The 21,978-nt window shown below is 34.6% G+C and overlaps 1 protein-coding gene across 3 annotated transcripts in view; it reads right to left on the bottom strand.

Annotated features, from left to right (window-relative positions):
* The window catches only part of LOC121429217 (mucin-17-like), a 79,175-nt gene that overhangs the window by 41,885 nt on the left and 15,312 nt on the right, over window positions 1–21,978 (bottom strand). For all 3 annotated transcript variants that reach the window (XM_041626176.1, XM_041626177.1, XM_041626178.1), the window contains exons 6-11: window positions 20,610–20,699; window positions 13,556–13,704; window positions 12,362–12,505; window positions 4,558–4,698; window positions 2,886–3,024; window positions 142–237 (exon numbers count right to left, since the gene is read on the bottom strand). In XM_041626176.1, coding sequence (XP_041482110.1) covers window positions 142–237; window positions 2,886–3,024; window positions 4,558–4,698; window positions 12,362–12,505; window positions 13,556–13,704; window positions 20,610–20,699 — 759 coding nt within the window. The remainder of the gene's footprint in view (window positions 1–141; window positions 238–2,885; window positions 3,025–4,557; window positions 4,699–12,361; window positions 12,506–13,555; window positions 13,705–20,609; window positions 20,700–21,978) is intronic.

The raw sequence follows: 21,978 nt of genomic DNA, 5'->3' as shown, positions 1-21,978 counted from the left end.
TTCAATAACTTTGTTATTTGTTATCTGATTTTGACGAAATTTTGAACATTTTGCTCTGTACATTCTACTCTATTATTTAAATATTAATATTCTTAGCCCGAACCATCCGTTTAACAGTGCTTGCTCAAACCCCAAACCTACCATGCCCGATCCGCAAGGAGTGCCCTCAGCAGGTTGGCTCGCGCTTGTACACGAGGATTCTCCCGGCAGCATACAAAAAAGGACAGTGCAAGATTCCTGTTGGGTAAATAAAACATTCTAAATCTAAACACGAATACTGAGCACAGTTTGATCGCATTTCATTTTATCATTTAAAGGAGGCAGACATGATCGTTACGGTCGTACCCATGTAACACTTCTGAGGAGGTAGACCATATTCTCGTATGGCCTGCTACATGTATATACCCACCCTTGTCCTACAACCCCAGAAATGCACACCTAAATGACGTTACAACCAAATATGCAACCCTAACTTGTGTCAGGTATCCCATAGAGTATTTCTATGTGTAATTCTAAATGGTGTGAACAGGGAAATTCCCAAATTTAGTAAAGCGGGGGAAGCATTCAAATTGATCACTTTCATAGCTTGTTCACGACTGGTGTTTAACCAGGATACTTCCCTGGTTACTGAAATTAAGGCCAACATGGTTATTCATGTGAAGACCTTTGTCAGCCTTGTAGTAATAGGTTACTAGATAACCGAAGCAAGCTAAGGGAGTATGTGGATCACCATAATCATTTTGAATTCCAAAATAGAATTGCATATCGATTTGTTTAATCTGAAAATTAAATGAGATGAAAAGCTAAAAACACAATATTATTTTTTTTCACGATAGGCTTTGACATAAATGCAAATTCGACACAGGCGTTCCTATTCGGCTATCGACAAACCATAATGTGACCCAACAAATAATTTGCTGAACTTTACAACAGGTTTTGTATCATATGTGAGCTATTATTGTTACAAAAACAATGAGAAAGAGAGAATCAGAGAGCGACTGAGAAGGGGGGGGGGGGAGAGCGGGAGATATCACAATTCTTGCATATCTTAGCATTTTGCATAAGTGGCGGAGTGCACCCTTCATATTGCGTAATCTGGACAACCGAATTATCAATTCCAAATGACGAGAAAAGGAGAGATCGGCTGCGAGTAGTGCTGAAAAAAAACCTTTTTCCAAAAGAGCCTGAAAAGGGACCCTCTCCGACCTTTACTTTTCCATGTGCACGGCAGGACATAGGGCATGTAGGGAGAGAATGTAGAAAATGGTTGAGGGAAGCCAGTGGCTTAGCTATGGGGGGGCCTACGTGCCCCCCAGAAAAAATTGGCAGAGCAAAAAAAAAAAAAAAAGGAGAAAGACGAACAGAAAAAAGGAAAAGAAGAAGACATTAAGAAAAAAGAAGAGGAAAATAAGAGGAAGACGAGTGAATGAAATAATGTGAGGGGAAGACTTGCAATTAAAAAAAAATCTTTCATGTTACTACATAAAATTTTTGGTTGCGCTTCGCGCCAGATTTGCCTGTTCGATGAGATTGATATCTTGCTCAATAGGCTGATATGGAGCAAACATATTTTAGCTCGGACATCGAGCTTTCATTATTTTTTTTTCATTAACAAATTTAAGTGCTCTGTAAAATGTCCGTTTTATGGTCTACATATCAGCATTTCAAGCTCACGCTGCGTGGTCACATTGTTTGATTTGCCAAGTTCATATTGTCTACGTGTATTCCATAATGTTCCATTAAACAAAAGTATTCAGAATGCCCAGATTCTAGGTCTAAATCTAAAACATGCGCGATAGCCTGCATGTTTTTTTAATTTAAAATGTACTTAGATGATCCAGTTTCACATCAGAATATCAATAATTGTCTGCTCACGCCTCCCGATCGCATTCTTCATGATACCCAATTGACTATATCCTATTTATGATTTACCAAATAATAAGAGAGTGTCCCGGTTTTAGGTCTAAAATCTCAATTTTCATTCTCTCGCGCTTCGCGCTCGCATTAATTGTTTAGTTGAATACCTATCCTATCTATTAATACAAACAGTGCTTAGAATGACATTTTTTTAGGTCAGAATATTTAAAAAATTTGCTAGCGCTTCGCGCTGGCATTATTAAAATATATACTGTATTCGTGGGTAACTAAACAGTCCTTAACAGGTCCGTTTTCGATAATGCTAGAACAGTTGATAAAAATTTCTGCTTGCGCTTTGCGTTCGCAGTAACCATCTAGCTACATATACGAATGTTGTTCACGTTCACACATAAAATTGCCCAGAAAATTACATTTTCAGGAAAAATACATAAAAGTAAAAAAAAAATTGCTCGCGCTTCGCGCTCGCACTTTTTACAAGGCTTATGAGATTATTTCATGTTTATGTTGTTTTATAAGAATAAAACTAAGAAATGACTGATCGGGGAAAATATATATATATATATATTTCGAGCCCCGTCCCCTATTGGCGAAAGTCGGATCGGCCCTTGTGACACATACACACACACCGGAAAAATGGCCGGTGCTCCCCCCCCCCTGAAAAACAAGGACCCCCCAGTGCCCCCGGAAAAAATCCTAGTTACGCCACTGAGGGAAGCAGAGATACAAGAAGATCACAGGCCGATTTTCAGTTGCCGCTAACTTTGATCAGTTATTGGTTTACACGCATTGACACATCTAAACAATCTTGTCAAGAGGGGAAAAAGATTTTGACAAAATATAAGCAGATGAAAAAGAGACGTTATAGTGTCTACATGCTTATACTGTATGTGTTTGACGATATAATAACAAAATCTATTTCATTTAATGGGATATACTACCCTGCATGCTTGCCAATGGTTTCACATGCTGTATCAAAGTTGAAACGAAATAATGAGAGGCATGCTTACACTGGAACAACCAAGTGCGTCAGGATTTTTCATGGCGAATTGACACTGTTGGTCTCGATCATATATCTCACCAGGGTACTCATCGATGGGGGACAGTGTAAAGCTTGGTACATCATCCAAACATTGACTACTTGATTGACTGAAATTAAGATAACAACGTCATTAATTATGAACATTAGCCGCGGTCGAGAACATTTTGTTTTTTACTCATATTTTATTATTATGCAGAAAGGAATAGTTGATCCAATGCTGTTCAAGAGTAGCCCCCTCCCAAACACACATATTCACACCCTCACACAGGAATGCACGATTCCTAGAAAACAACAACTGCTCGATACCTCAAAGGAGGTGCGTATAATAAAATAAATGGCATTAACTCTAATAGAATTACATAAGATACAAAGATGCTAGAATGTTAAATAGATGTCTTCTGGTGAAAATTATGGTTTCTGACAGATTAAGAAAAGAGAATCACATTTGACTTTTATTTTTCTAAGACTTGTATTTATTATCATTATTATTATCATCATCATTTTACTGGGGTAAAAGAGGCTATCGTGGGGCAGGGGGGGGGGTGATGCCTCAATCCCACACCATCTGTACGTCAATGGTAATTGATTGATGTGGCCCAGTGGATTAGTCTTCTGACTTTGAAGCAGAGGGTTGTGGGTTCGAATCGAAGCCATTGCGGGAATTCATTCTTTGAAATTGAAATGCCACCGCGCTGTAAAAAGCTGCGGGGCTAAAGCAAGGATAATAATACCCGATTGAGCTCACAGGGACGCATTTGGTAGTGATATGCACTAAGTGTTCTTCTTTAGAGTTTGTGTTAACTTCACATTGTAATGCTTTTCTTTATTTTGTTTGTAACGTTTGTATTTTTGTTGTAGGGCCTCCAAGGACAGGAGTATATGCCAATGACAGATGGAGCCAGCCTATTGAAAAAGACTTATAAACAAACAGATAAATATACGCATGGTATGGATGGACCTCCAGAAAACTAGAACATATTTATATATTCAAATTACTTCATAGACAACTTCAATCTTTCTTATGCTTCAAAATAAGTATATCAAGAAAAGTAATTATTCTTTTTGTAATTACCAGTGCATGATTAGTCTCGAAAAAACAAAAACAATCTTATAAGGGATGGCGGTCTCTATAGGTATCCAATTATTTAATTCCTTACCAATTAGTAGCCGTCAATTGGATCAGTTCTCTTTATTTATGAAATCAATTAATTCCATCAAATTCTAACTCATCTGCAGGGGGGGGGGGGGGTGCTAGAGAATTTCTATAATTTCTCTTCGCTCTGCAGTTTTATCATTGTACATTTTAATATGTATGTATGTATGTATGGATGTATGTATGTATGTTTGTTACGTGTTACTGTAATACTTTCGTATTGTGTCACTTTTACATGTTTTTTAATGTTCACGGACTTGCTAAAAAGCAGTCTGTTATGACTGAATGTAAGTTTTACCGTGATTAAATAAATACAAGACAGTACAAATACAATACAATACAAACACTAATTACCATGTTTACCATGAGATTTCTAGGGACAAGGAGAGTATCGTGGCAACCCTCATCCACTGGCTATTGTGCAAAGTTCAAAATTTGTGGAGGGTGGGGGCATCCCCCGGCATTGCAGTCCATGCTTATTACTTACCTTAGGAATATTTTCATGTGTTCAGAACTACAGGATGACCATTCGAAAGCTCCATTGCTTAATGAGAGTGATGGAGACATGATGTTCCTGCCCGTGGGGCATGATTCGTAATCTGGATCACCGTCATGTGATAAACTAAGTCTGATGATATGAGATATAACAAAGGATAAAATAATATGGTGAAGTAAACAGAGATATAAATTGCCCCCCCCAACACAAAAAAAACAGCCAACGCTTCGTGCTTGTATACTTGTTCATTATTGAAAATGTGCTTAAACTTTAGGTCGGAGTTTCAAACATTTTCACCTCGCGCTAAGCATGCTTAGCGCTATAGCTGTCATCTATTGTTTAGTTAGATATCAATCCTGATCATGGTTACCAAATGTGAATTGAATTAAGTTTTCAGGTCAGAATACCCAACATTTTCAGCTTGCATATTTCGCTCGCATTATGTGGTTGGCGAAATGCGTATCCTCCTCATGAGTCATTGCAATCCTAAACAGGTCCCCTTTCAGATCAGTATATTACAAATTTCGACTCGCGCATCGCGCTAACAATATTTATTTGTTCTTTATGAGATACCTTATCTTGTTCGTAAGAATAAAGTAAGGATGTACTTAAAACTTTAACCTTATTTTTTTTAGCGAGTCAGTCAGGGAAATAAGAGATTAAAATACTGTTCCTCCCTCCCGCTAAACTATTGACGGAAGCAGCATGGATCCGCCCCTGAAGTAGTAACGGAACTGAACAACCCTGATGGGCAACTTTTTACAATTCAGACCCCCCCCCTCCCCTGGCCCAAAATAAGTTTGGATACGGGCCTGTATTATCGCCCGTATAAACATTGAGTTAATATTCAGTTTATAGAAATGAACCACGGATGTGGTGTTGATACTAGATTCTATTTATTTTGAAAACATCCGATCCAGCCCTTAATTTTGATTACAAAATTTGGGGAAATCAAAAGTTAATAGGTTCCATGTATATTTTGGATGAATTAAAGGTTTTTTTCAGGGCTTTGCATTAATCGAAATAAATCTGAAATCGTGGCACTTCGTTATTATAAAGCACATCCTCCAGACATATCATAAGATTTTCTAATGGCCTATTTAGAATATTGGGAGTATATTTTTCACCTGACTTAAAAGACATATTTGAATTGAATTTTATTCCAAAGCGTAAGAAAATAAAGAATGTATTAAGAGTATGGAAAATGAGAAATTTAACTCCAATAGGGAAAATGACTATTTTGAAGTCACTCGGCCTTTCTCAAATTATATTTCTATTGTCTGTATTACCCAAACCTCCCGGAGATTTTTCGAAACAGTTACAACATTAAATTTACTCTTTTATTTAGAATGAAAAACCGGATAAAATCAGTCGTCTTACAATTATTGGAGACTATAATCAAGGTGGATTGAAAATGTTACATTTACCTTCTGTAATTTCTGGCTTTGGCTTGAAAATGGGATCATCAGTATTTAATATTTAATGGATGAACAAAACAATTTTCTCTCACATACAACTTTTTTTACCAAAATACAAAATTAATTGAAATTTTCTTGAATATTATTCATTAATTTCTGCAATACCCAAATGAATGGAAACATTTTAGTCAATATCTTGTTGAGAGTAGAACAACTCAAGAAGATTTGTTTTATAATTTAAATAATGTTTTGAAAGGTATGCAATGAATAGAAACATTTTATCAGTGACATCGATTGTAGTCATCGGGTAGTAAAAGCCCCAACCGACAAAACGAAGAGCAGAGGTATTATCGTTAAGTTCCGCTCCTACAGGTTTTGTCAACAACGGATCACCAACAGAAGGAAGCTGAAAGGATCACCTATATCTGTGTTCGAAGACTGCATCAAACTTCAAGTTGCTGGGGGATACTCGGACTTGTTGTAAGGCTTTAGCAGCATGGTCATCAGGTGGACGTATTTATGTCAGTGTTGCGGCCTCGGATGGATCAACAATGAAGCACCTTGTCAGGCACAAAGAGGACTTAAGTCGGCTATGAACTTGAAATTTTGTTCTCCTAAATAATGTGTGAACTGATCCAGGACTTGATGAACTTCATGCAGCCATTTATTATTTGTTTATTTCTTTTAGGCTCTTAGTGGCTTTTTAAAAAATACTACTTCAATACCATATCAGCATTTTATTTTTTGTCATAGTCTGTTTGTTTGTTTGTTATAGGTGTGTCTGTGACTATATGCGTGTTTGTGTGTGTGCTATGAACAATGTCTATCAGACAATGTTATTTGCAATCTTTAAATTCTTTGGATTTTAAAACTATTCATGAATTTCTATCACCTGAAATCACATGTGAATTTTGGGGCCCGATCAGTCTTTTTTTTTTTTACCTCTGATGAATTCAAGAAATACAGTAAAAAGTTGAATAAAAGTAGTAACTATATTTTGCATGTCTTAAATTGTAATTGCAAGAGCATTAGAAAGAATTTTGATAGTTTTGTTTCTTTCATAGCTACTTTGGATGTGCAATTCTCAGTGTTCGGTATAACAGAAACCTGGCTCAAAGAGATTCCTTTTATAATATTGATAACTATTCTTTTTTAGCAAATGGAAGAGAGGAAAAAAGAGGTGGTGGAGTTGCATTTTACATTAGAAATGATCTAGATTTTAAATGTAGAAATGATTTAGATATAAATAATGAATACTTTGAGGCTATTTTTGTAGAGGTTATAAATTTTTAGAGAAAACTTTGTTGTTGGAGTCCGCCAAATAAATCAGTGCAATGCTGTATGAAATCTTTTGAGAAGATTTTAGATGTTGTAAATAGAGAGAATAAATTATTATATTTAATGGGAGATTATAATCTAATTTATTAGAAGTCACATCTTGCCAAAGAGTAAGCGAATTTCTTGATGTATGCATGTCTCATAATTCATTTTCCAGTGTTTTCCATATCAAATTTAGAATTGCTTCTTAAAAAATGAGAATAGTTCCAATAAACGTATTATTAATTTAGAAATATTCATGCAATATGTAAATGTAATGAAAAATAATTCAAGTTTGTATTCTACTCCATATACATCTAAAGAAGTTATTGACATTGTTTCAAAGTTTAAAAGTCGCAAGAGTCCTGGTTTTGATGGTGTTTGCAGTACATTGGTGAAGACTGTTATTTTTTTGTATTGAGTAGTTTTTATTGACAACTTCAATTCATATACAAAATAAAATATATATAACAAATAGAACTTTGAAACATAATATTTTCATGAATGTTACAATAAAACACAATGTCAGACATCATCCAATACATATTATAAATAACATTGATGATAATTATATGCATCAAGAAGTAACTTCTACAGAAAATTCCAACATAATTGATTTTTTTTCCAGTGTCAAATAAAAGACATAAGAGAAATTTTCCAAATACAAAAATAAATAAATAAATCATTAATAAAACCTAAACGAATTGAACCCTCCCTTGAACACCCCCATCCCCTATCCGGTGGAGAACAGGCTCTGGGCTCAAATACATGGTCTAATATTTAAGTTTCCCCATTTAGAGAAACGGATTGTAAGAGTACGCATCTTTGTTGCTAATTTCTTTTCTTCTCTTTGATCCCCCCTAATACTATTTTCTATTTCAATCAATGAAGGAGGTTTTTTTAATTCTCGGTTTTTGTAAATAAGATATTTAACTAAAATCAAGACATGATTAATTAATTAACATTTACCTTTACTTTTCTCCTGCTTCCCGAAAAGAATTTCGATCCTGCCAACTAAATTTATTTATTTCAAAATTTAAACTTCTTGCATATAGATCCCAAAGTGATTTTAAAAATTCACAAGTATAAAATAGATGTTCATACGTTTCTTCTTCCTTTTCAAAAAATGAGCATAAATTGGTCGAAATAAGACCAAAACGGAAAAGGTGGTGGTTAGTGTATAAAATATTATGCAAGAGTTTATACTGGAACTCCCTTAATCGACTATTCAGTGTGCAATATCTTAGTCTTAAAGATATACTTTCTATTTCCTTATTGGTAAGATCATAATTCGTTCTAATTCTGTCAAAAATAGAAGGTTTAATTTCATTTTTATATAACAGCTGTTCGTATATTTCTTTTGATTTTAAAAACATCAAATTAGTCATTTTCTTACCCAAATTGAAATCGATTCCAGAGTTATGCTTTGCAATAATTTCAATATTGTTCTTCCAACTAACAGGTAAACAGGCATACATATGCTTAATCTTTTCAACATCATTTGCATCTAAATTCAAATTAAGAAAATGTGTATCACATTTTAATTTACCGTTATTATCCAGAATATGATGCAGTCTATAAACCCCTTTATCGTATAGAATACAACTCCCTTTATATCGAATAAGCTTATTATTAAAAATCACCACTTTCTCAAACTCTGTACTTCTAATATGTCTTATATTTACCCACTCTTCTAATAAGTCCATGTAAAATTTGGAAGCTGTTACTTTCAATAAACCTGGTATATAGCCACATGAAAATAACAAATCTCCACCCAAATGTTTAGTGGCAAAATTAAAGTACCGTTTCCATTTCATATCTTCATCTTTATTTAAAAGTCTTTTAATCCACATTATTCGCTGTGCCTTTACCTGTACAGGGAAGTTTAACATCTTTAATCCTCCTTGCTTATAGTTTAAAAACATTGTATTCCTATTAATTTTGTCTTTCTTACCTCTCCATAAAAAATCAAAAGTTAATTTATCCAATGATTCATAAACCAACTTAGGAACAGGAGTAAAGACGCTCGGAAGAGGACATTAGAATAGATATGCATCTTCAATAGTTGAAATTTCCCCATGAGCGTTATATCCCTTAGCTTCCAGAAGTTCAAGAGTGTTTTAATTTTGCTTAAGATTTCTTTGTAATTTAGATCTTCTTTCTTATGTTCGAACATCTAAGGTGAAAAATATTCCTAAAACTTTAAGAAAATCCACGGTCTCGCCGAAGGAGAAGTCATAATGCAAATGTTGGCATGAACCTAATTTTAATACTTTAGTTTTGTCAATATTGAATTTTAATCCAGAAAGTTTTTCAAAATCTGCAAATAGAACTTTTAGCCTATCCACTGATTGTACATTACGAGCAAAAATTGTCATGTCATCTGCATAAAGAGCTAATTTAATTTCTTCATCTCCAAATTTAATTCCTTCAATCAGATTATCTTTTCGTAATTTATGAGCCATTACTTCAATACACAAAATAAAGAGGCAAGGACTAAGCGGATCCCCTTGCCTTACCCCCCCTTTTATTTCAAAATAGCCGGTGGAATTACCTTCATTTAAACGCAACTTAAAGTGTCAGTATACAAAACTTTGACCCATCTCTGAAAGGATAGACCAAAACCAAAAGCCGTCAGAGCCTTTTGAAGAAAATGATGTGATAACGAGTCAAAGGCCTCAAAATCTATAGCAAACAAAAAGCCAGGTAGATTAAAATGGGATGTATGAAAAATAACATCATCTAGTACGAATGGCTTCACCAATATTTCTACCTTGTATGTAACCCACCTGATCCCCCACAACGATTTCATTAAGTATTTTCTTGATTCGCTTAGCCAAAATTTTTCTTAAAATTTTATAATCTACGTTAAGAAGGGATATGGGTATATAATTTTTTAATAAAAGAGGATCTTTCCCATCTTTAGCGATTAACGTAATAACTGCTTGTTTTTGCGACAAAGCCAATTCCCCGGACCAATATGCCTCATTTAAAGCATCTTTTAAAAGAGAGCTAAGCGAGGTTTGAACCACCGACCCTAGCGTTATCAGGCAGGTGCGTTATCCAGTAGACCACGGTCTTATATTCATATAATTATTATGTTATCCACTGTGTGATATAATTAATTTATCTTTGAGTACAGGCACGGTTCCAAATAAACTTAAAATTGCGAAAGCCATTCCAATTTATAAAAATGGATCAAAAGATGAAGTATCAAACTATAGGCCTATATCTGTCCTCCCTTTGTTTAACAAAAATAGAAAAATGTGTGTACACGCGTGTATTATAATTTTCTGGAAAAGTGCAATATTATTACTCCGAAACAATTTGGTTTTCGAGCAGGGCACTCCACATCTTCTGCCATTTCTGAATTTATTCATAAAGTATCACATGCCTTTGATAATAAAGAAATTATGATTGGATTATTTTTAGACCTTAGTAAGGCATTTGATTCTCTTGATCACATAAATTTTGTTGAAAAAAATGGATAATATGGTTTTCGATGTGTTGTAATGGATTGGTTTAAGAGATATTTAGAAAATCGAAAGCAATACGTAGTATTAGATGAACATGAATCTCAGAAAGATATTGTAAGATGTGGAGTGCCCAAAGGTTCAATTTTAGGGCCATTATTATTTCTTTTATATCTGAATGATATTTGTAACATTTTCAAAACATTGTAATTGATATTATTTGCAGATGACATAAGTGTGTTTATGTCTCACCAAGACATTACAGTTCTTCAAGATACGTTTCGTTCTGAATTCAATAAAATTGTCAAATGGTCAGAAGATAATAAACTTTCACTTAATATAAAGAAAACAAATTTCATGGTATTTACCAAGAATCAAATTGATACTACTCAAATGAGAATTAAAGTAAAAGACTCATTTATTGATCAGGTCACAAAGACAACCTTTCTAGGTGTCTTAATTGACAATAAACTTACATGGAAGGTGCACACTCGTGTCATTTGCAACAAAATATCTAAACGTGCTGGTGTATTTTATAGTTTGAAATTTCTTTCTAAAGAAACCTTAATGACTCTATACAACACTTTAATTTTACCACATTCATACTATTGTACTATCATGTGGGCACGTTCCATTCTTGTTTTTTTCTTTATATCGTTTTGCTTTCTATTAATGTCATAATAATTTTTATTATATATTATATGAACCGGTTAATAATTGGAACAGATTGTATATGATTCCCTTTAAATGCTGTCTTTCAACAAAACTCCGATACTTTCAATATAAACTTTTCAATCGGATAATGGGGGTGAACAAACATCTTTACGATATTGGCTTGTCTGAATCTAATTTATGTACATTTTGTTCTTTGTTTAAATTATTTCACATCTGTTTTGGGACTGCCCCCTAACTCACCTTTTATTCTGAAATTCCAAACCTCTTATTTGAACAATGACGTGTATTTGAATAATAATTTGTCTTTGTTTGGTTGCCCTGACGCTCAATACTCTACTGTAAACCGTTATATTCTTTACGCTAAATATTTTATATTTTCGACATGTTGTAAGGGTGATCGGTTGTGTTTTAGCTCTTGAACGTATTGAAACGCTACTGTGAAATTGAGAGGGTTCTCAGTCAAAAACATCATAAATTTGTTTTATCATTAGTTAATAGTACGCATGTACAGTTCTTGTAAACATGTTCGCTTTATGATTTTTTCTGTAAATTGAATTGCTTTCATGTTTGATTTTGAATAAAATCTTTCTATGAAAGAAAAAAAAGGTTCCCTGTAATGATTGTAAGTATCTAAGAATCAATCTGCAAGCATGCTGCTTGGCTGTTTCTTCCACAGTAGAGAGCCGTTTCGACCTAGCTGCGACAAAAGGGAATCTGACTCATTACAGTTGCAATTTTTTAATGAAATATTGGACAAACTGTTGCTACTATGCTAGCACCTCGAATTTTACACACGAAACACAAAGTACCGTCCCCCCTTACAGTTGTAAAAACTCGATAAAAATTATAGTCTCCATTTAGTACGTCCCCTATTATAATAAGACAATGTTGTGCAGTAGCTGGTTTACTTACAAGTGCCCTGTTTCGTGTGCCATGACCAGTCCTGAAGCAAATCCAATGTTTTCATTTATACCACACTTCGCATTTAATGTGCAAGTCGTACCAACATATGCTAGTCCCACAGAACTAGAAGAACCTCCTCTCTGTAGGTCGTGCCTAAAACAAAAGATGAAGAGACAAAGGAAACAAAACGAAGCAAACACTCGGTGAAATTATCACAAGAATACACTGCATGATTGCCATGTTTTGTGGTCAAATGAACGAAACCGACAAATAGTAGGACCTTTACACATGGCGTAAAATGAAGATACCAATGATAAAAATATTGCATAACGTCTAACCTATACATGTAGAGACTTATGAATGTGGTTCGGAGGATTATTCACGAGTACAGATCATGATTTTTAAAAGCCCCACTCGTGATTGACGTCAAATATGGGCCTGACAAGAAAATAAAGGAATTGATATTAACCATGTTAACATTAACAGTAGCTGGATTTATAAAAGCGCTTTTCTAGAGGAAACAAAATAGCAACTATGCATTACCCTGCATCGTGAGCTCGAGCTGCGTTATACAACCATATGGGAAAATAAAAAAATGGAGGAAAACACGATGATCTTGGAGATTTCTGAATTTAAATCAGTGAACATGTGAAAGAAAAGGAGATGAAGAAATGTAAAGGTAATTGGAAGAAGAGGAATAAAGTATTGAGGAATGCGTGATAAAGATAAAGTTTAAAAAGAGACATCGAAAAATATGAAGTCTAATGAATAAGGGTTCATTGCCTTTTTGAATGGGATATTTCTGAACTGGGATAGTCATGCAAGAAAGGCTAGAAATTAGACAATACGACTGTTTTTCTCAGAACTATTGTCATGACAGTGGTGAATCTGCCATTAGGTCTCGATAACTTCAATTCTTTAAAAATTATGCATAGTTTTTAAGACGTTATATGATCATAATTTACCAAGGGGCAGCATCAAGATATTTTGATGGGGGAATATGACCTAGATGTTACCTCAACTCTCTTTTCAACTGAGCATTAAGGATTATCATTGTAATACAGTTATTCGGCCATCAAGATCTCTCCTTTTAAATGCTGGTATTTCACATTACTTCCCCCCTTCCCCCTGGTCTATCCCACTCAATATTTGGAAAATTATAGGGCGTCCTCCCCCCTGTAGAGTCGCGCTAGTTTTACTAACCCTGTGAAGAGAATGGCGAGGTCCCAATCATTTTGGTTCGTATCGTCATCAACACTTTGTGAAGCCTGCCAGTTGCAGAAGTTTGATAGGGTTGCTTCAGGGTCTGTCGAAGTTGCCACAGAAGTAGGAGATCCTGCGGTGTCCATTGCCTAAGCAAGAACAACAGAAAACACTCGTTTTTATATTAAAAAAACTGAACAAAGACACATTGGAAATATATGAATAACTAAGGGAAATAATGCTTGAAATGAAGATCTACGTGTATTTACATAAATCCGTAAATGTCCGGGTTCCAAAAAGGCGAAAACTCCGATAAACTAACAATCAATATTTGTGGCTTCTTTATGATAATATACTGATGACACGAAACCATTACACTTTTGGAAAGGAAATAAATTCTTCCGAATAGGGGGGGGGTGTCTTATATCAGGGGAGGGGAATCATGTAGCGGGCAGGGGGCACTTGCTTCCCCACCCCTACCCCCCCAAAAAGGAAGGAATATCACATATTTTGGCTCGCATTAATTATTGTTTAGTAAGGTCACTTTTCTTGGTCGCTTTATCTCTTCTTAGTTACAAGAAATTCATAGAATGTCCAGTTTTCAGCTTGGAATATCACAAATTATCAGCTCACGCTTCGCGCTTGCGTTATTCGATTAATGAGATATATATCCTATTTATGAGTCACTAAATGCAGTCCTTAATAGTTTCCTTTTGTGGTCAGTATATTAAAAATTTCAGCTCTCGCTTTGTGCTTGCGTTAATTCCTTACTTACGTACACATCTTTTTCATGATTTAAAAAACTACTTGGAATGTTAAATTTTATGTCTTATTACATGAAATGTACAGAAGCTTTAGCTCTCGATTCTCGCTCGCAACATCAAAGCTAAAGAATAGAGAAATATGGCGGTAGAGAGGAGATGGGGAAAAAATCTTCAGGATATGACAAATGTATGATTTTACATGATTTTTGCTAAGTGTAACTTTTTTGATACGCACTGTAGTCTAGGTTGATTGAAAATGTTCCATTTACCTTCTGTAATTTCTGGCTTGAAAATTGCATGGTTTAAACTAAACGTTAATTATGAGCACAGAAAATGAAAGAAGATGCTACTACTCAAACCATCGCTACTCAAGACATATTCAGCTCATCTAATCTGGTTTACAGTCCTTCTCAGAACTTCACTCACTTTCAAGAAAAGTTTCTCTTTTGCTTTCTTTCTCATCTTTCTATTTCGATTTTTCTGCCTGTATTTTCTTTCCCTTCTTCATATTACACATGGTGAACCGTAAACCTTCTCCACAAAAATTGAAACTTTTTTTTATTAAACACAACTTGGTCACCTGTGGAGGAGAACTGTTTTGGACATGCAATTTAAAGTACTATGATCCCAGAATATTACAAATAAAAAATCATTTCATTCGAGAAATTTTAGTTTCTTGGAGTCGTTTAACATTCTCTCCTAATTTATCTGATTTAAATATAAAGAATCAAGTGTTGAGTAATAACTCATTAATAAAAGTAGATGGGAAAGTTATATATAAACAAATTTGGTTAAAAAAGGAATCATCAATATTACACATTTAATGGATGAACAAAACAATTTTCTTTTACATACAACTTCTTTTTATACAAAAATGCAAAATTAATTGTAATTTTATGAAATATCATTAATTCATTTCTGCAATATCCAATGAATGGAAACATATTCGTCAACATCTTGTTGAAAGTAGAACTCAAGAAGATTTGTTGTATAATATAAAATTCTAAAGTCCCAGACTTTGCAAACATTCTTAATGGACCAGTTATTAATTTGAATAGATTGTACATGATTCCCTGTAAATGCTGTCTTTCAACAAAACTCCACTACTTTCAATATAAATTTTCAATCCGATAATTGGGGTGAAGAACAATCTTATCTTAACGTTATGGGCTTATCTGAATATAATTTATGTACATTTTTTTCTTCCTCTGTCATGTCTGTTGAAAGTATTTCGCATCTTCTTGGGACTGCCCTGTAACTCACCTTTTATTCTGAACTTCCAAACCTCTTATTTGAATAATAATTTGTCTTTGTTTGGTTGCCCTGACGCTCGATACTCTACTGTAAACCGTTATATTCTTCACGCTAAATATTTATTTTTTTCGAAACGTTGTAAGGGTGATCTGTTGTGTTTTAGCTCTTTTAAGAATGTATTGAAACATTTTGTTTTATCACTAGATAATAATACGCATGTACAGTTCTTGTAAACGTGTTCGCTTCATGATTTTTCTGTAAATTGAATTGCTTTCGTGTTTGATTTTGAATAAAATCTTTCTTTGAAAGAAGAAAAACAAAACATTATGTGTTAACGTTTCATATGTTTAAAGGAAACATTAATAAAACATGGAAAACAATTAATGATCTGTTACAAAGAAAAAGACTACATAAAACACCTCTGTATTACAATGTAACGGTTCACTTATTAGTGAATTTAAGAATATCGCTGAAGGTTTCAATGATTATTTTAAGAATATTGGTCATGAAATAGCTGGAATGAATAATAGTAACACTTGCAACAATTTTGAATCATTCTTGGGTAAAAGTTGTCCCTATACAGCTTATTTTTTACCTATTGCAGTAAAAGAAATAATTAATATTGTTTTATCTTTCAAAAATGGAAAAGCTCCTGGTTTTGACTCTATTGATTGCACTGTTGTCAAAAGTGTTTTACATGTTATTTCTAAACCACTTTGCAGTATTTTTAATTTATGTATTGAAAAGGGTATTGTACCTCAAGGTCTGAAAGTTGCTTAAGTTATTCCTATACATAAAAAAAGACCAAAAGATTTATTTACAAATTATAGACATATTTCCTTACTACCACTATTTTCGAAAATATTTGAAAGATGCATTTATACACGACTTCAAAACTTTCTTGATAATAACAAAATTCTTTGTAATAAACAGTTTGGTTACAGAGCTGGACATTCCACTCATCATGCTATCTTAGATTTTTTAATGAGTGTGTCTAAAGCAATTGAAAACAAAGATATTATTATTGGACTGTTCTTGAATGGCCCATTTTACAATTTGTCTACGATCACTGATGCTCGTAGTGTGACTGTAGACCTATCCTATTAATCGTAAGATCTTATAAACCCCTCTCACAAGTAGTGGTGTGACTGATTACAACCGGTGTGTGTGTGTATTTGAGTTTTGTCGGACGTGTATCAATCAGATATGATTATTTACGTCTGGGACCGACCTTTAACGTCACCATCCGAAAGACGTGACCGGGGTTCGAACTTCGAACCTCTGCATCAATTTGTAACTTCCCCAGATAGGGAGGGCGCCCTTGACTTTCATTTGCAATGGGAGAGTAAAATTATTGCTCCAGATTTTGGTTATTTTTGTATACATTTACCTTTCTCCATGGACCTGATAATTTGATATTTTGGTAGCTTTCAATGTGGACTTCCAGCACGACGCCGTTTGACTGATTTATCTGCACCCGAAACTCTGAAAGTAAGTCGATTTGATTCTGTGCATACACTACTTTTGATTCTAGTATGAATTCGACCGCGCCCCACGGTAAGCCTATGCTTAGAATGCCGAATGAAAGTGAAATGTTGAAGGATATTTGGCTTAAAATGCCGGTGTTGGATAAACTGTCAGAAAAAATGGACAAACTTTGTGAAAGAGTGGATAGAGTAGAAGCGAAGGTTTCTGATTTAGAAAGTCACAATACAGATTTAGACGCCGCTTTGAGCCATATGGAAATGGAAATTGAAGAAATCAAAAGTAGGCTAGATTCGAAAGCCGGAGCTTCCGACATTTCAAAAATGAAGCTGCAAATTACCGACTTAGTGAACAGCAACAAAAGAAACAATGTAGTATTGCATAATGTTCCCGAGGGTGCGGAAGGAGACAACGTTGACTGCACTGGTCTGGTCCACTCGCTGATCCGCGACAAGATGGGGATCCCGCAAGCAATGGAAATTGAACGAGCACATCGTACCCCGATGACGTCACGAACACGCCCACCTACCGCCCACACCGCGAGACCGAGGCCTATTCACGTGAAGTTTCTTCGCTACCGAGACCGTGAGCTCATGCTGAAAACAGCTTCACAGCAGAAGAATCTTGAAATCAATGGAAAGCGTATCTTTATTTCAGACGACGTTCATAAGGATACCAGAGAGCAACACCGCCGTCTTATGAAAATAGTAAAAGAAATGAGAGAGAAGGGATACTTTGCATTTATCCCATGGTCAGTGCCAAGGGTGATTAAGTACAAAGAAGGAGGAAAAGATGCATCAGGTCCTTTGAAAACCAGGCGCGATCAATCGGATACGAAGTAAACTTAAACTGATCCATGGAGATGGTTATCATTCACGTTTTTTATTAATATCATGATTTTGCCAAAATCTACGCTCATTGTAACAGTGAAAGTAATATCTTTCGAGTAAAATAAGCTGTTGTTTATCACATTATCACTGAGGTGAAATGTGAGTATGATTTGCCCCTTTCAGACAATTTGCATAAGTCTGCATTGTCTGAAAATGATATTTTGGTGTATAAGTAGTTTTAAGTTGTGTATAAGCTTCTCTTTTAATTCACCAGTGACATTCAGCAGGCATTATGGGTGAAGCTCTTAAAGTGAAATTATATTCTTTGAATGTAAGAGGCCTTGGTGATAACCTAAAACGTCGATGTGTGTTTGACGTGCTAAGAAATACTGAATTCGAAATGTTTTTTCTTCAAGAAACCCATAGCACGGTTGAATGTGAAAAAAAATGGTCCAATGAATGGGGATATAAAGTTTTCTTCTCTCATGGAAAATCCAGTAGTGCAGGGGTATGCATTTTGTTGAAACCTACTTCAGGTATTACTGTACAAGCAGTACATAGAGATGAATTTGGTCTTACTTTGCTTTTAAATGTATCGTATGGCAACTCAAATTTCACCGTGGAGGTGAATATATTTTTTACGGTAATTTCTTTGCTAATGATGTAACATTTTTCCATGTCAGCCAATTTTGGCACGATGTATTGATATCCTGGTCTTCCTATAAATATTACAACCCGGTCAAATTTAAAGAGATTTTATCTCAACCCATTTGGAATAATTCATTAGTAAAAATAGATGGTAAATTGATATTTTTCAAACACTGGTTTGATAAAGGATTAAAGTCGATTGGGGATTGTCTTAATATAAATGGATGTTTTCGATCTTTTGAAGAAATGCAGCTAAGTTTTAATTTACCTATGAACCAATTTATGCGTTATTACGCTATCGTTGATTCTATAAAGTCAACCTGGTCAAAAATGTTTACTCAACGCAACCCCGCATTTTCTTCTGAAGACAGGAAACTCTCTTTATTTTTATCACAAAAGAAACCAACAAAATTTTGTTATTCTATATTTGTAAATAATGTATGTTTAAAATTGGAAAATACCAATCACTTAGATAAATGGGAAAGTGACCTAAATTTAAGTTTAAAAACACTAATTCAGTGGCAAGACCGTTTTAAAATATTATATAGGGCGACCTTGGATACCAAGATACGTTCATTTCAGTTCAAGTTTATTCACAGACGCATAGCAACCAATTATTTTTTGTTTCGCATTGGGATAAAAAGTTCACCAAGTTGTAATTTTTGTAAATACGAAACTCAAGATCTTATGCACCTGTTTTTCTGTTGCCCAGTTGTTAAATTATTTTGGAATGAAGTGTACAAATGGTTAGTTAATTTAAACATTCTTACTTTGCCTTTTTCAGTTTTGGATATTTGTTTTGGAGTCAAAATAAAAAATAGTCTTATTAATACGATTATATTTTACGCAAAATTCTTTATTTATAAGCAAAAATACAATGACAAAATCTTAGTCTTCAAACAATTTAAAAATGAAATTATTTTTTTAGAAAAAGTAGAGCGAGCAATCGCAGTAAAATAAGGCAAACTTTCAGTTCACTTTGATAAATGGAATTCTGTAAACAAGTATCGAGATATTCTTGCTGAATTGTAACACATTTTTTTCTTATGTATATGATTTATTTATTGCTGTTATTATTTATGTATATTGTGATTTGATTTTGAAGCAATAAAATTTATAATAATAAAAAAAAAACTTCCCCAGATAGCTTGGATTACAGGCGCACGCCACAACGCACAGACGTTTGTTACGGTCTTATACTGTAAACTCCTGCTATAGTGTAACTCGCTCCCTAGCTTACTGAAAATGTGTCCAGTGTGTGTGCGCACTGCCTCTGTGTTGTTTGGTACCATTTGTTTGTACACCAACGCACCGGATGCACACATAGGATCCACTGCATGCACACGTACACGATCGCCTATGATTTGCTCTAAATGAAAATATGCTGCATTTTTTTACCAGGTTATTATATGTCTTAAATCTCTTTTATTTTGTGATGAAAAAGATGTGTTTTTTCTAGAACGGACTACAACCCCCATCCCAAAAGAAAAACTTAAGTAGTTTGAAAAAAGAAACATAGTGTTTTTGCGTGAATATTTTGTACTGAAGTGATTTTCTCGCATAAACTCCCCATTCACTGTGCGCTCGTACATTATTTGCAATAGAACACTTTTACGCGAACTTACCCGGCGAGTTACACGATAAGCACGATTCGCTTATAAGATCGTAACAGACGTTGCCCAGACCGGTACGATTGTGTGCAGCATATATTGTGGCCAAATGATCTCAAACGATCTCAAGAAGCAATTGTGGGATAGCAATATGATAGGGAGGACTACGATGATTGTACGATTTTCAAGCGGTTTGTCGATCATTTTTAGTTCCAAGAAATTGTCTAGTGCAGAATTAGACAAATTTGTACAATGATATTGTAAGATCGTTTCCCTTAGGTACGATCAGCGCAAAGGCAACGTATTATACGGACATCCCCACACAATGAGTAGTATTATGTCCCGTAAACAATTTTAACACAAAGTCCCGCACAAAGTCGTAGCTGTAACTACGATGCCGCGAAAAATCCCCGGAAAATGTATCCATGGCGATCGCAGTAAATTGAAATAGAAAAGATCTCACCGTCAGGGTAGTTGTCGTTGAGATGAGAAAACGAACTACTGATATCCTCATACTGATATCCAGACTTGGATCTGCGAATCGCCTGCTCATCTGAAATTCAACAGGATATGAAATACAAATACTCTATCGTTAACTATTTCAAAATCGTTAAACACTTTCAAAAGAGAGTCCGTCTTCTGTACGAGCTAAATGGGAAATGCCCTGTGTTGCCTACAGCGTATGGAAACGGAATCTGGTTAAAAACCATTACGTTATTGGGCAATTCCATAAAATGATCAACCTATTTGTACGTCTAACCCCCATTTATCTCAAGTCTTACTTCACGTTATAAACTGACCAAGTCATGGTCGTTTGAGAACATTACAGACTGTCAAAAGAACAAGAAATCAGAGACAGAAAATTTCATGAAAGTTCCACGTACAGAGGGTCGGAGATACATATTTATGGAATTGCCCTATTAATATCTGATAATCTTAACATATCTCTTGACATCACACGTTTGTTAATGATAAATTGAACATGTACAGCTTTGTGCCTCAATATCCATAGTTAAACCACAACTTTAAACCAAAGTTTAATTTACTATAACCCTGGTTCAGAATACAGCCCTATGTGGAAAAATTGCAGGACGAATATTTACAAGAAACCTTTCATTACACCACCAATGTAATGTGAAATATTGTCAACATCGACATCATAACCACTCATCCTACGAACGAGGTTATGATCATAACACTCTTTACTAAAAACCTCTATTAATAAAGATCAGATAAAAAATATCTAGGACCAAAGCTTCACTATTTTTTTTTTCAAAGTGTTGTACATCGATGTCTCAGAAGATTAACCATCAACCCTTTGGTTATGACCATTAAATGACATCATTTTATCTTAGTTTACAGCACTTGTTCACTGCTACCACCCTGCCTGTGGGGAATCTACAGGTAGGACTATGGTATGCCAATGTTGTACAGAGCACACATGTTGCACAGAGCACACACTTTAAAAAATCATTGAAATATCACTTTTGTGACCAAAATTACTAATTTCCATACAGTTGCAATTTATTTTTCATTAGTAACTTGGAAAAAATTTTGGTATTCACCAGAGCGCTCAAAAACTTGAATTTTGGGCATATTTTTGTGTACGCCCTCTATTGGTGGAAAGTAATATGGCAAGAAAATTTTCACTTTTTGATCTGTTTTTAATTAAGAAAAAAATGATTTAAAGAATCAAATTTAAATAAGAGTCAAGTTGTATGAATAATAAGTGTATTGGAAACTGTCAGTGTAAAAAATCAGGCATTTGCCCCAAAGAAAAAGAGAAAATAAGCCAAACATTGCCACCCTTCTTTTGCCACACATGGAGATAT

Source organism: Lytechinus variegatus, chromosome 15 (assembly GCF_018143015.1).
Source record: "Lytechinus variegatus isolate NC3 chromosome 15, Lvar_3.0, whole genome shotgun sequence".
Classification (NCBI taxonomy): domain Eukaryota; kingdom Metazoa; phylum Echinodermata; class Echinoidea; order Temnopleuroida; family Toxopneustidae; genus Lytechinus; species Lytechinus variegatus.
Note: the sequence above shows the minus strand (reverse complement) of the source record. Positions and strands in the feature narration are given on the sequence as shown.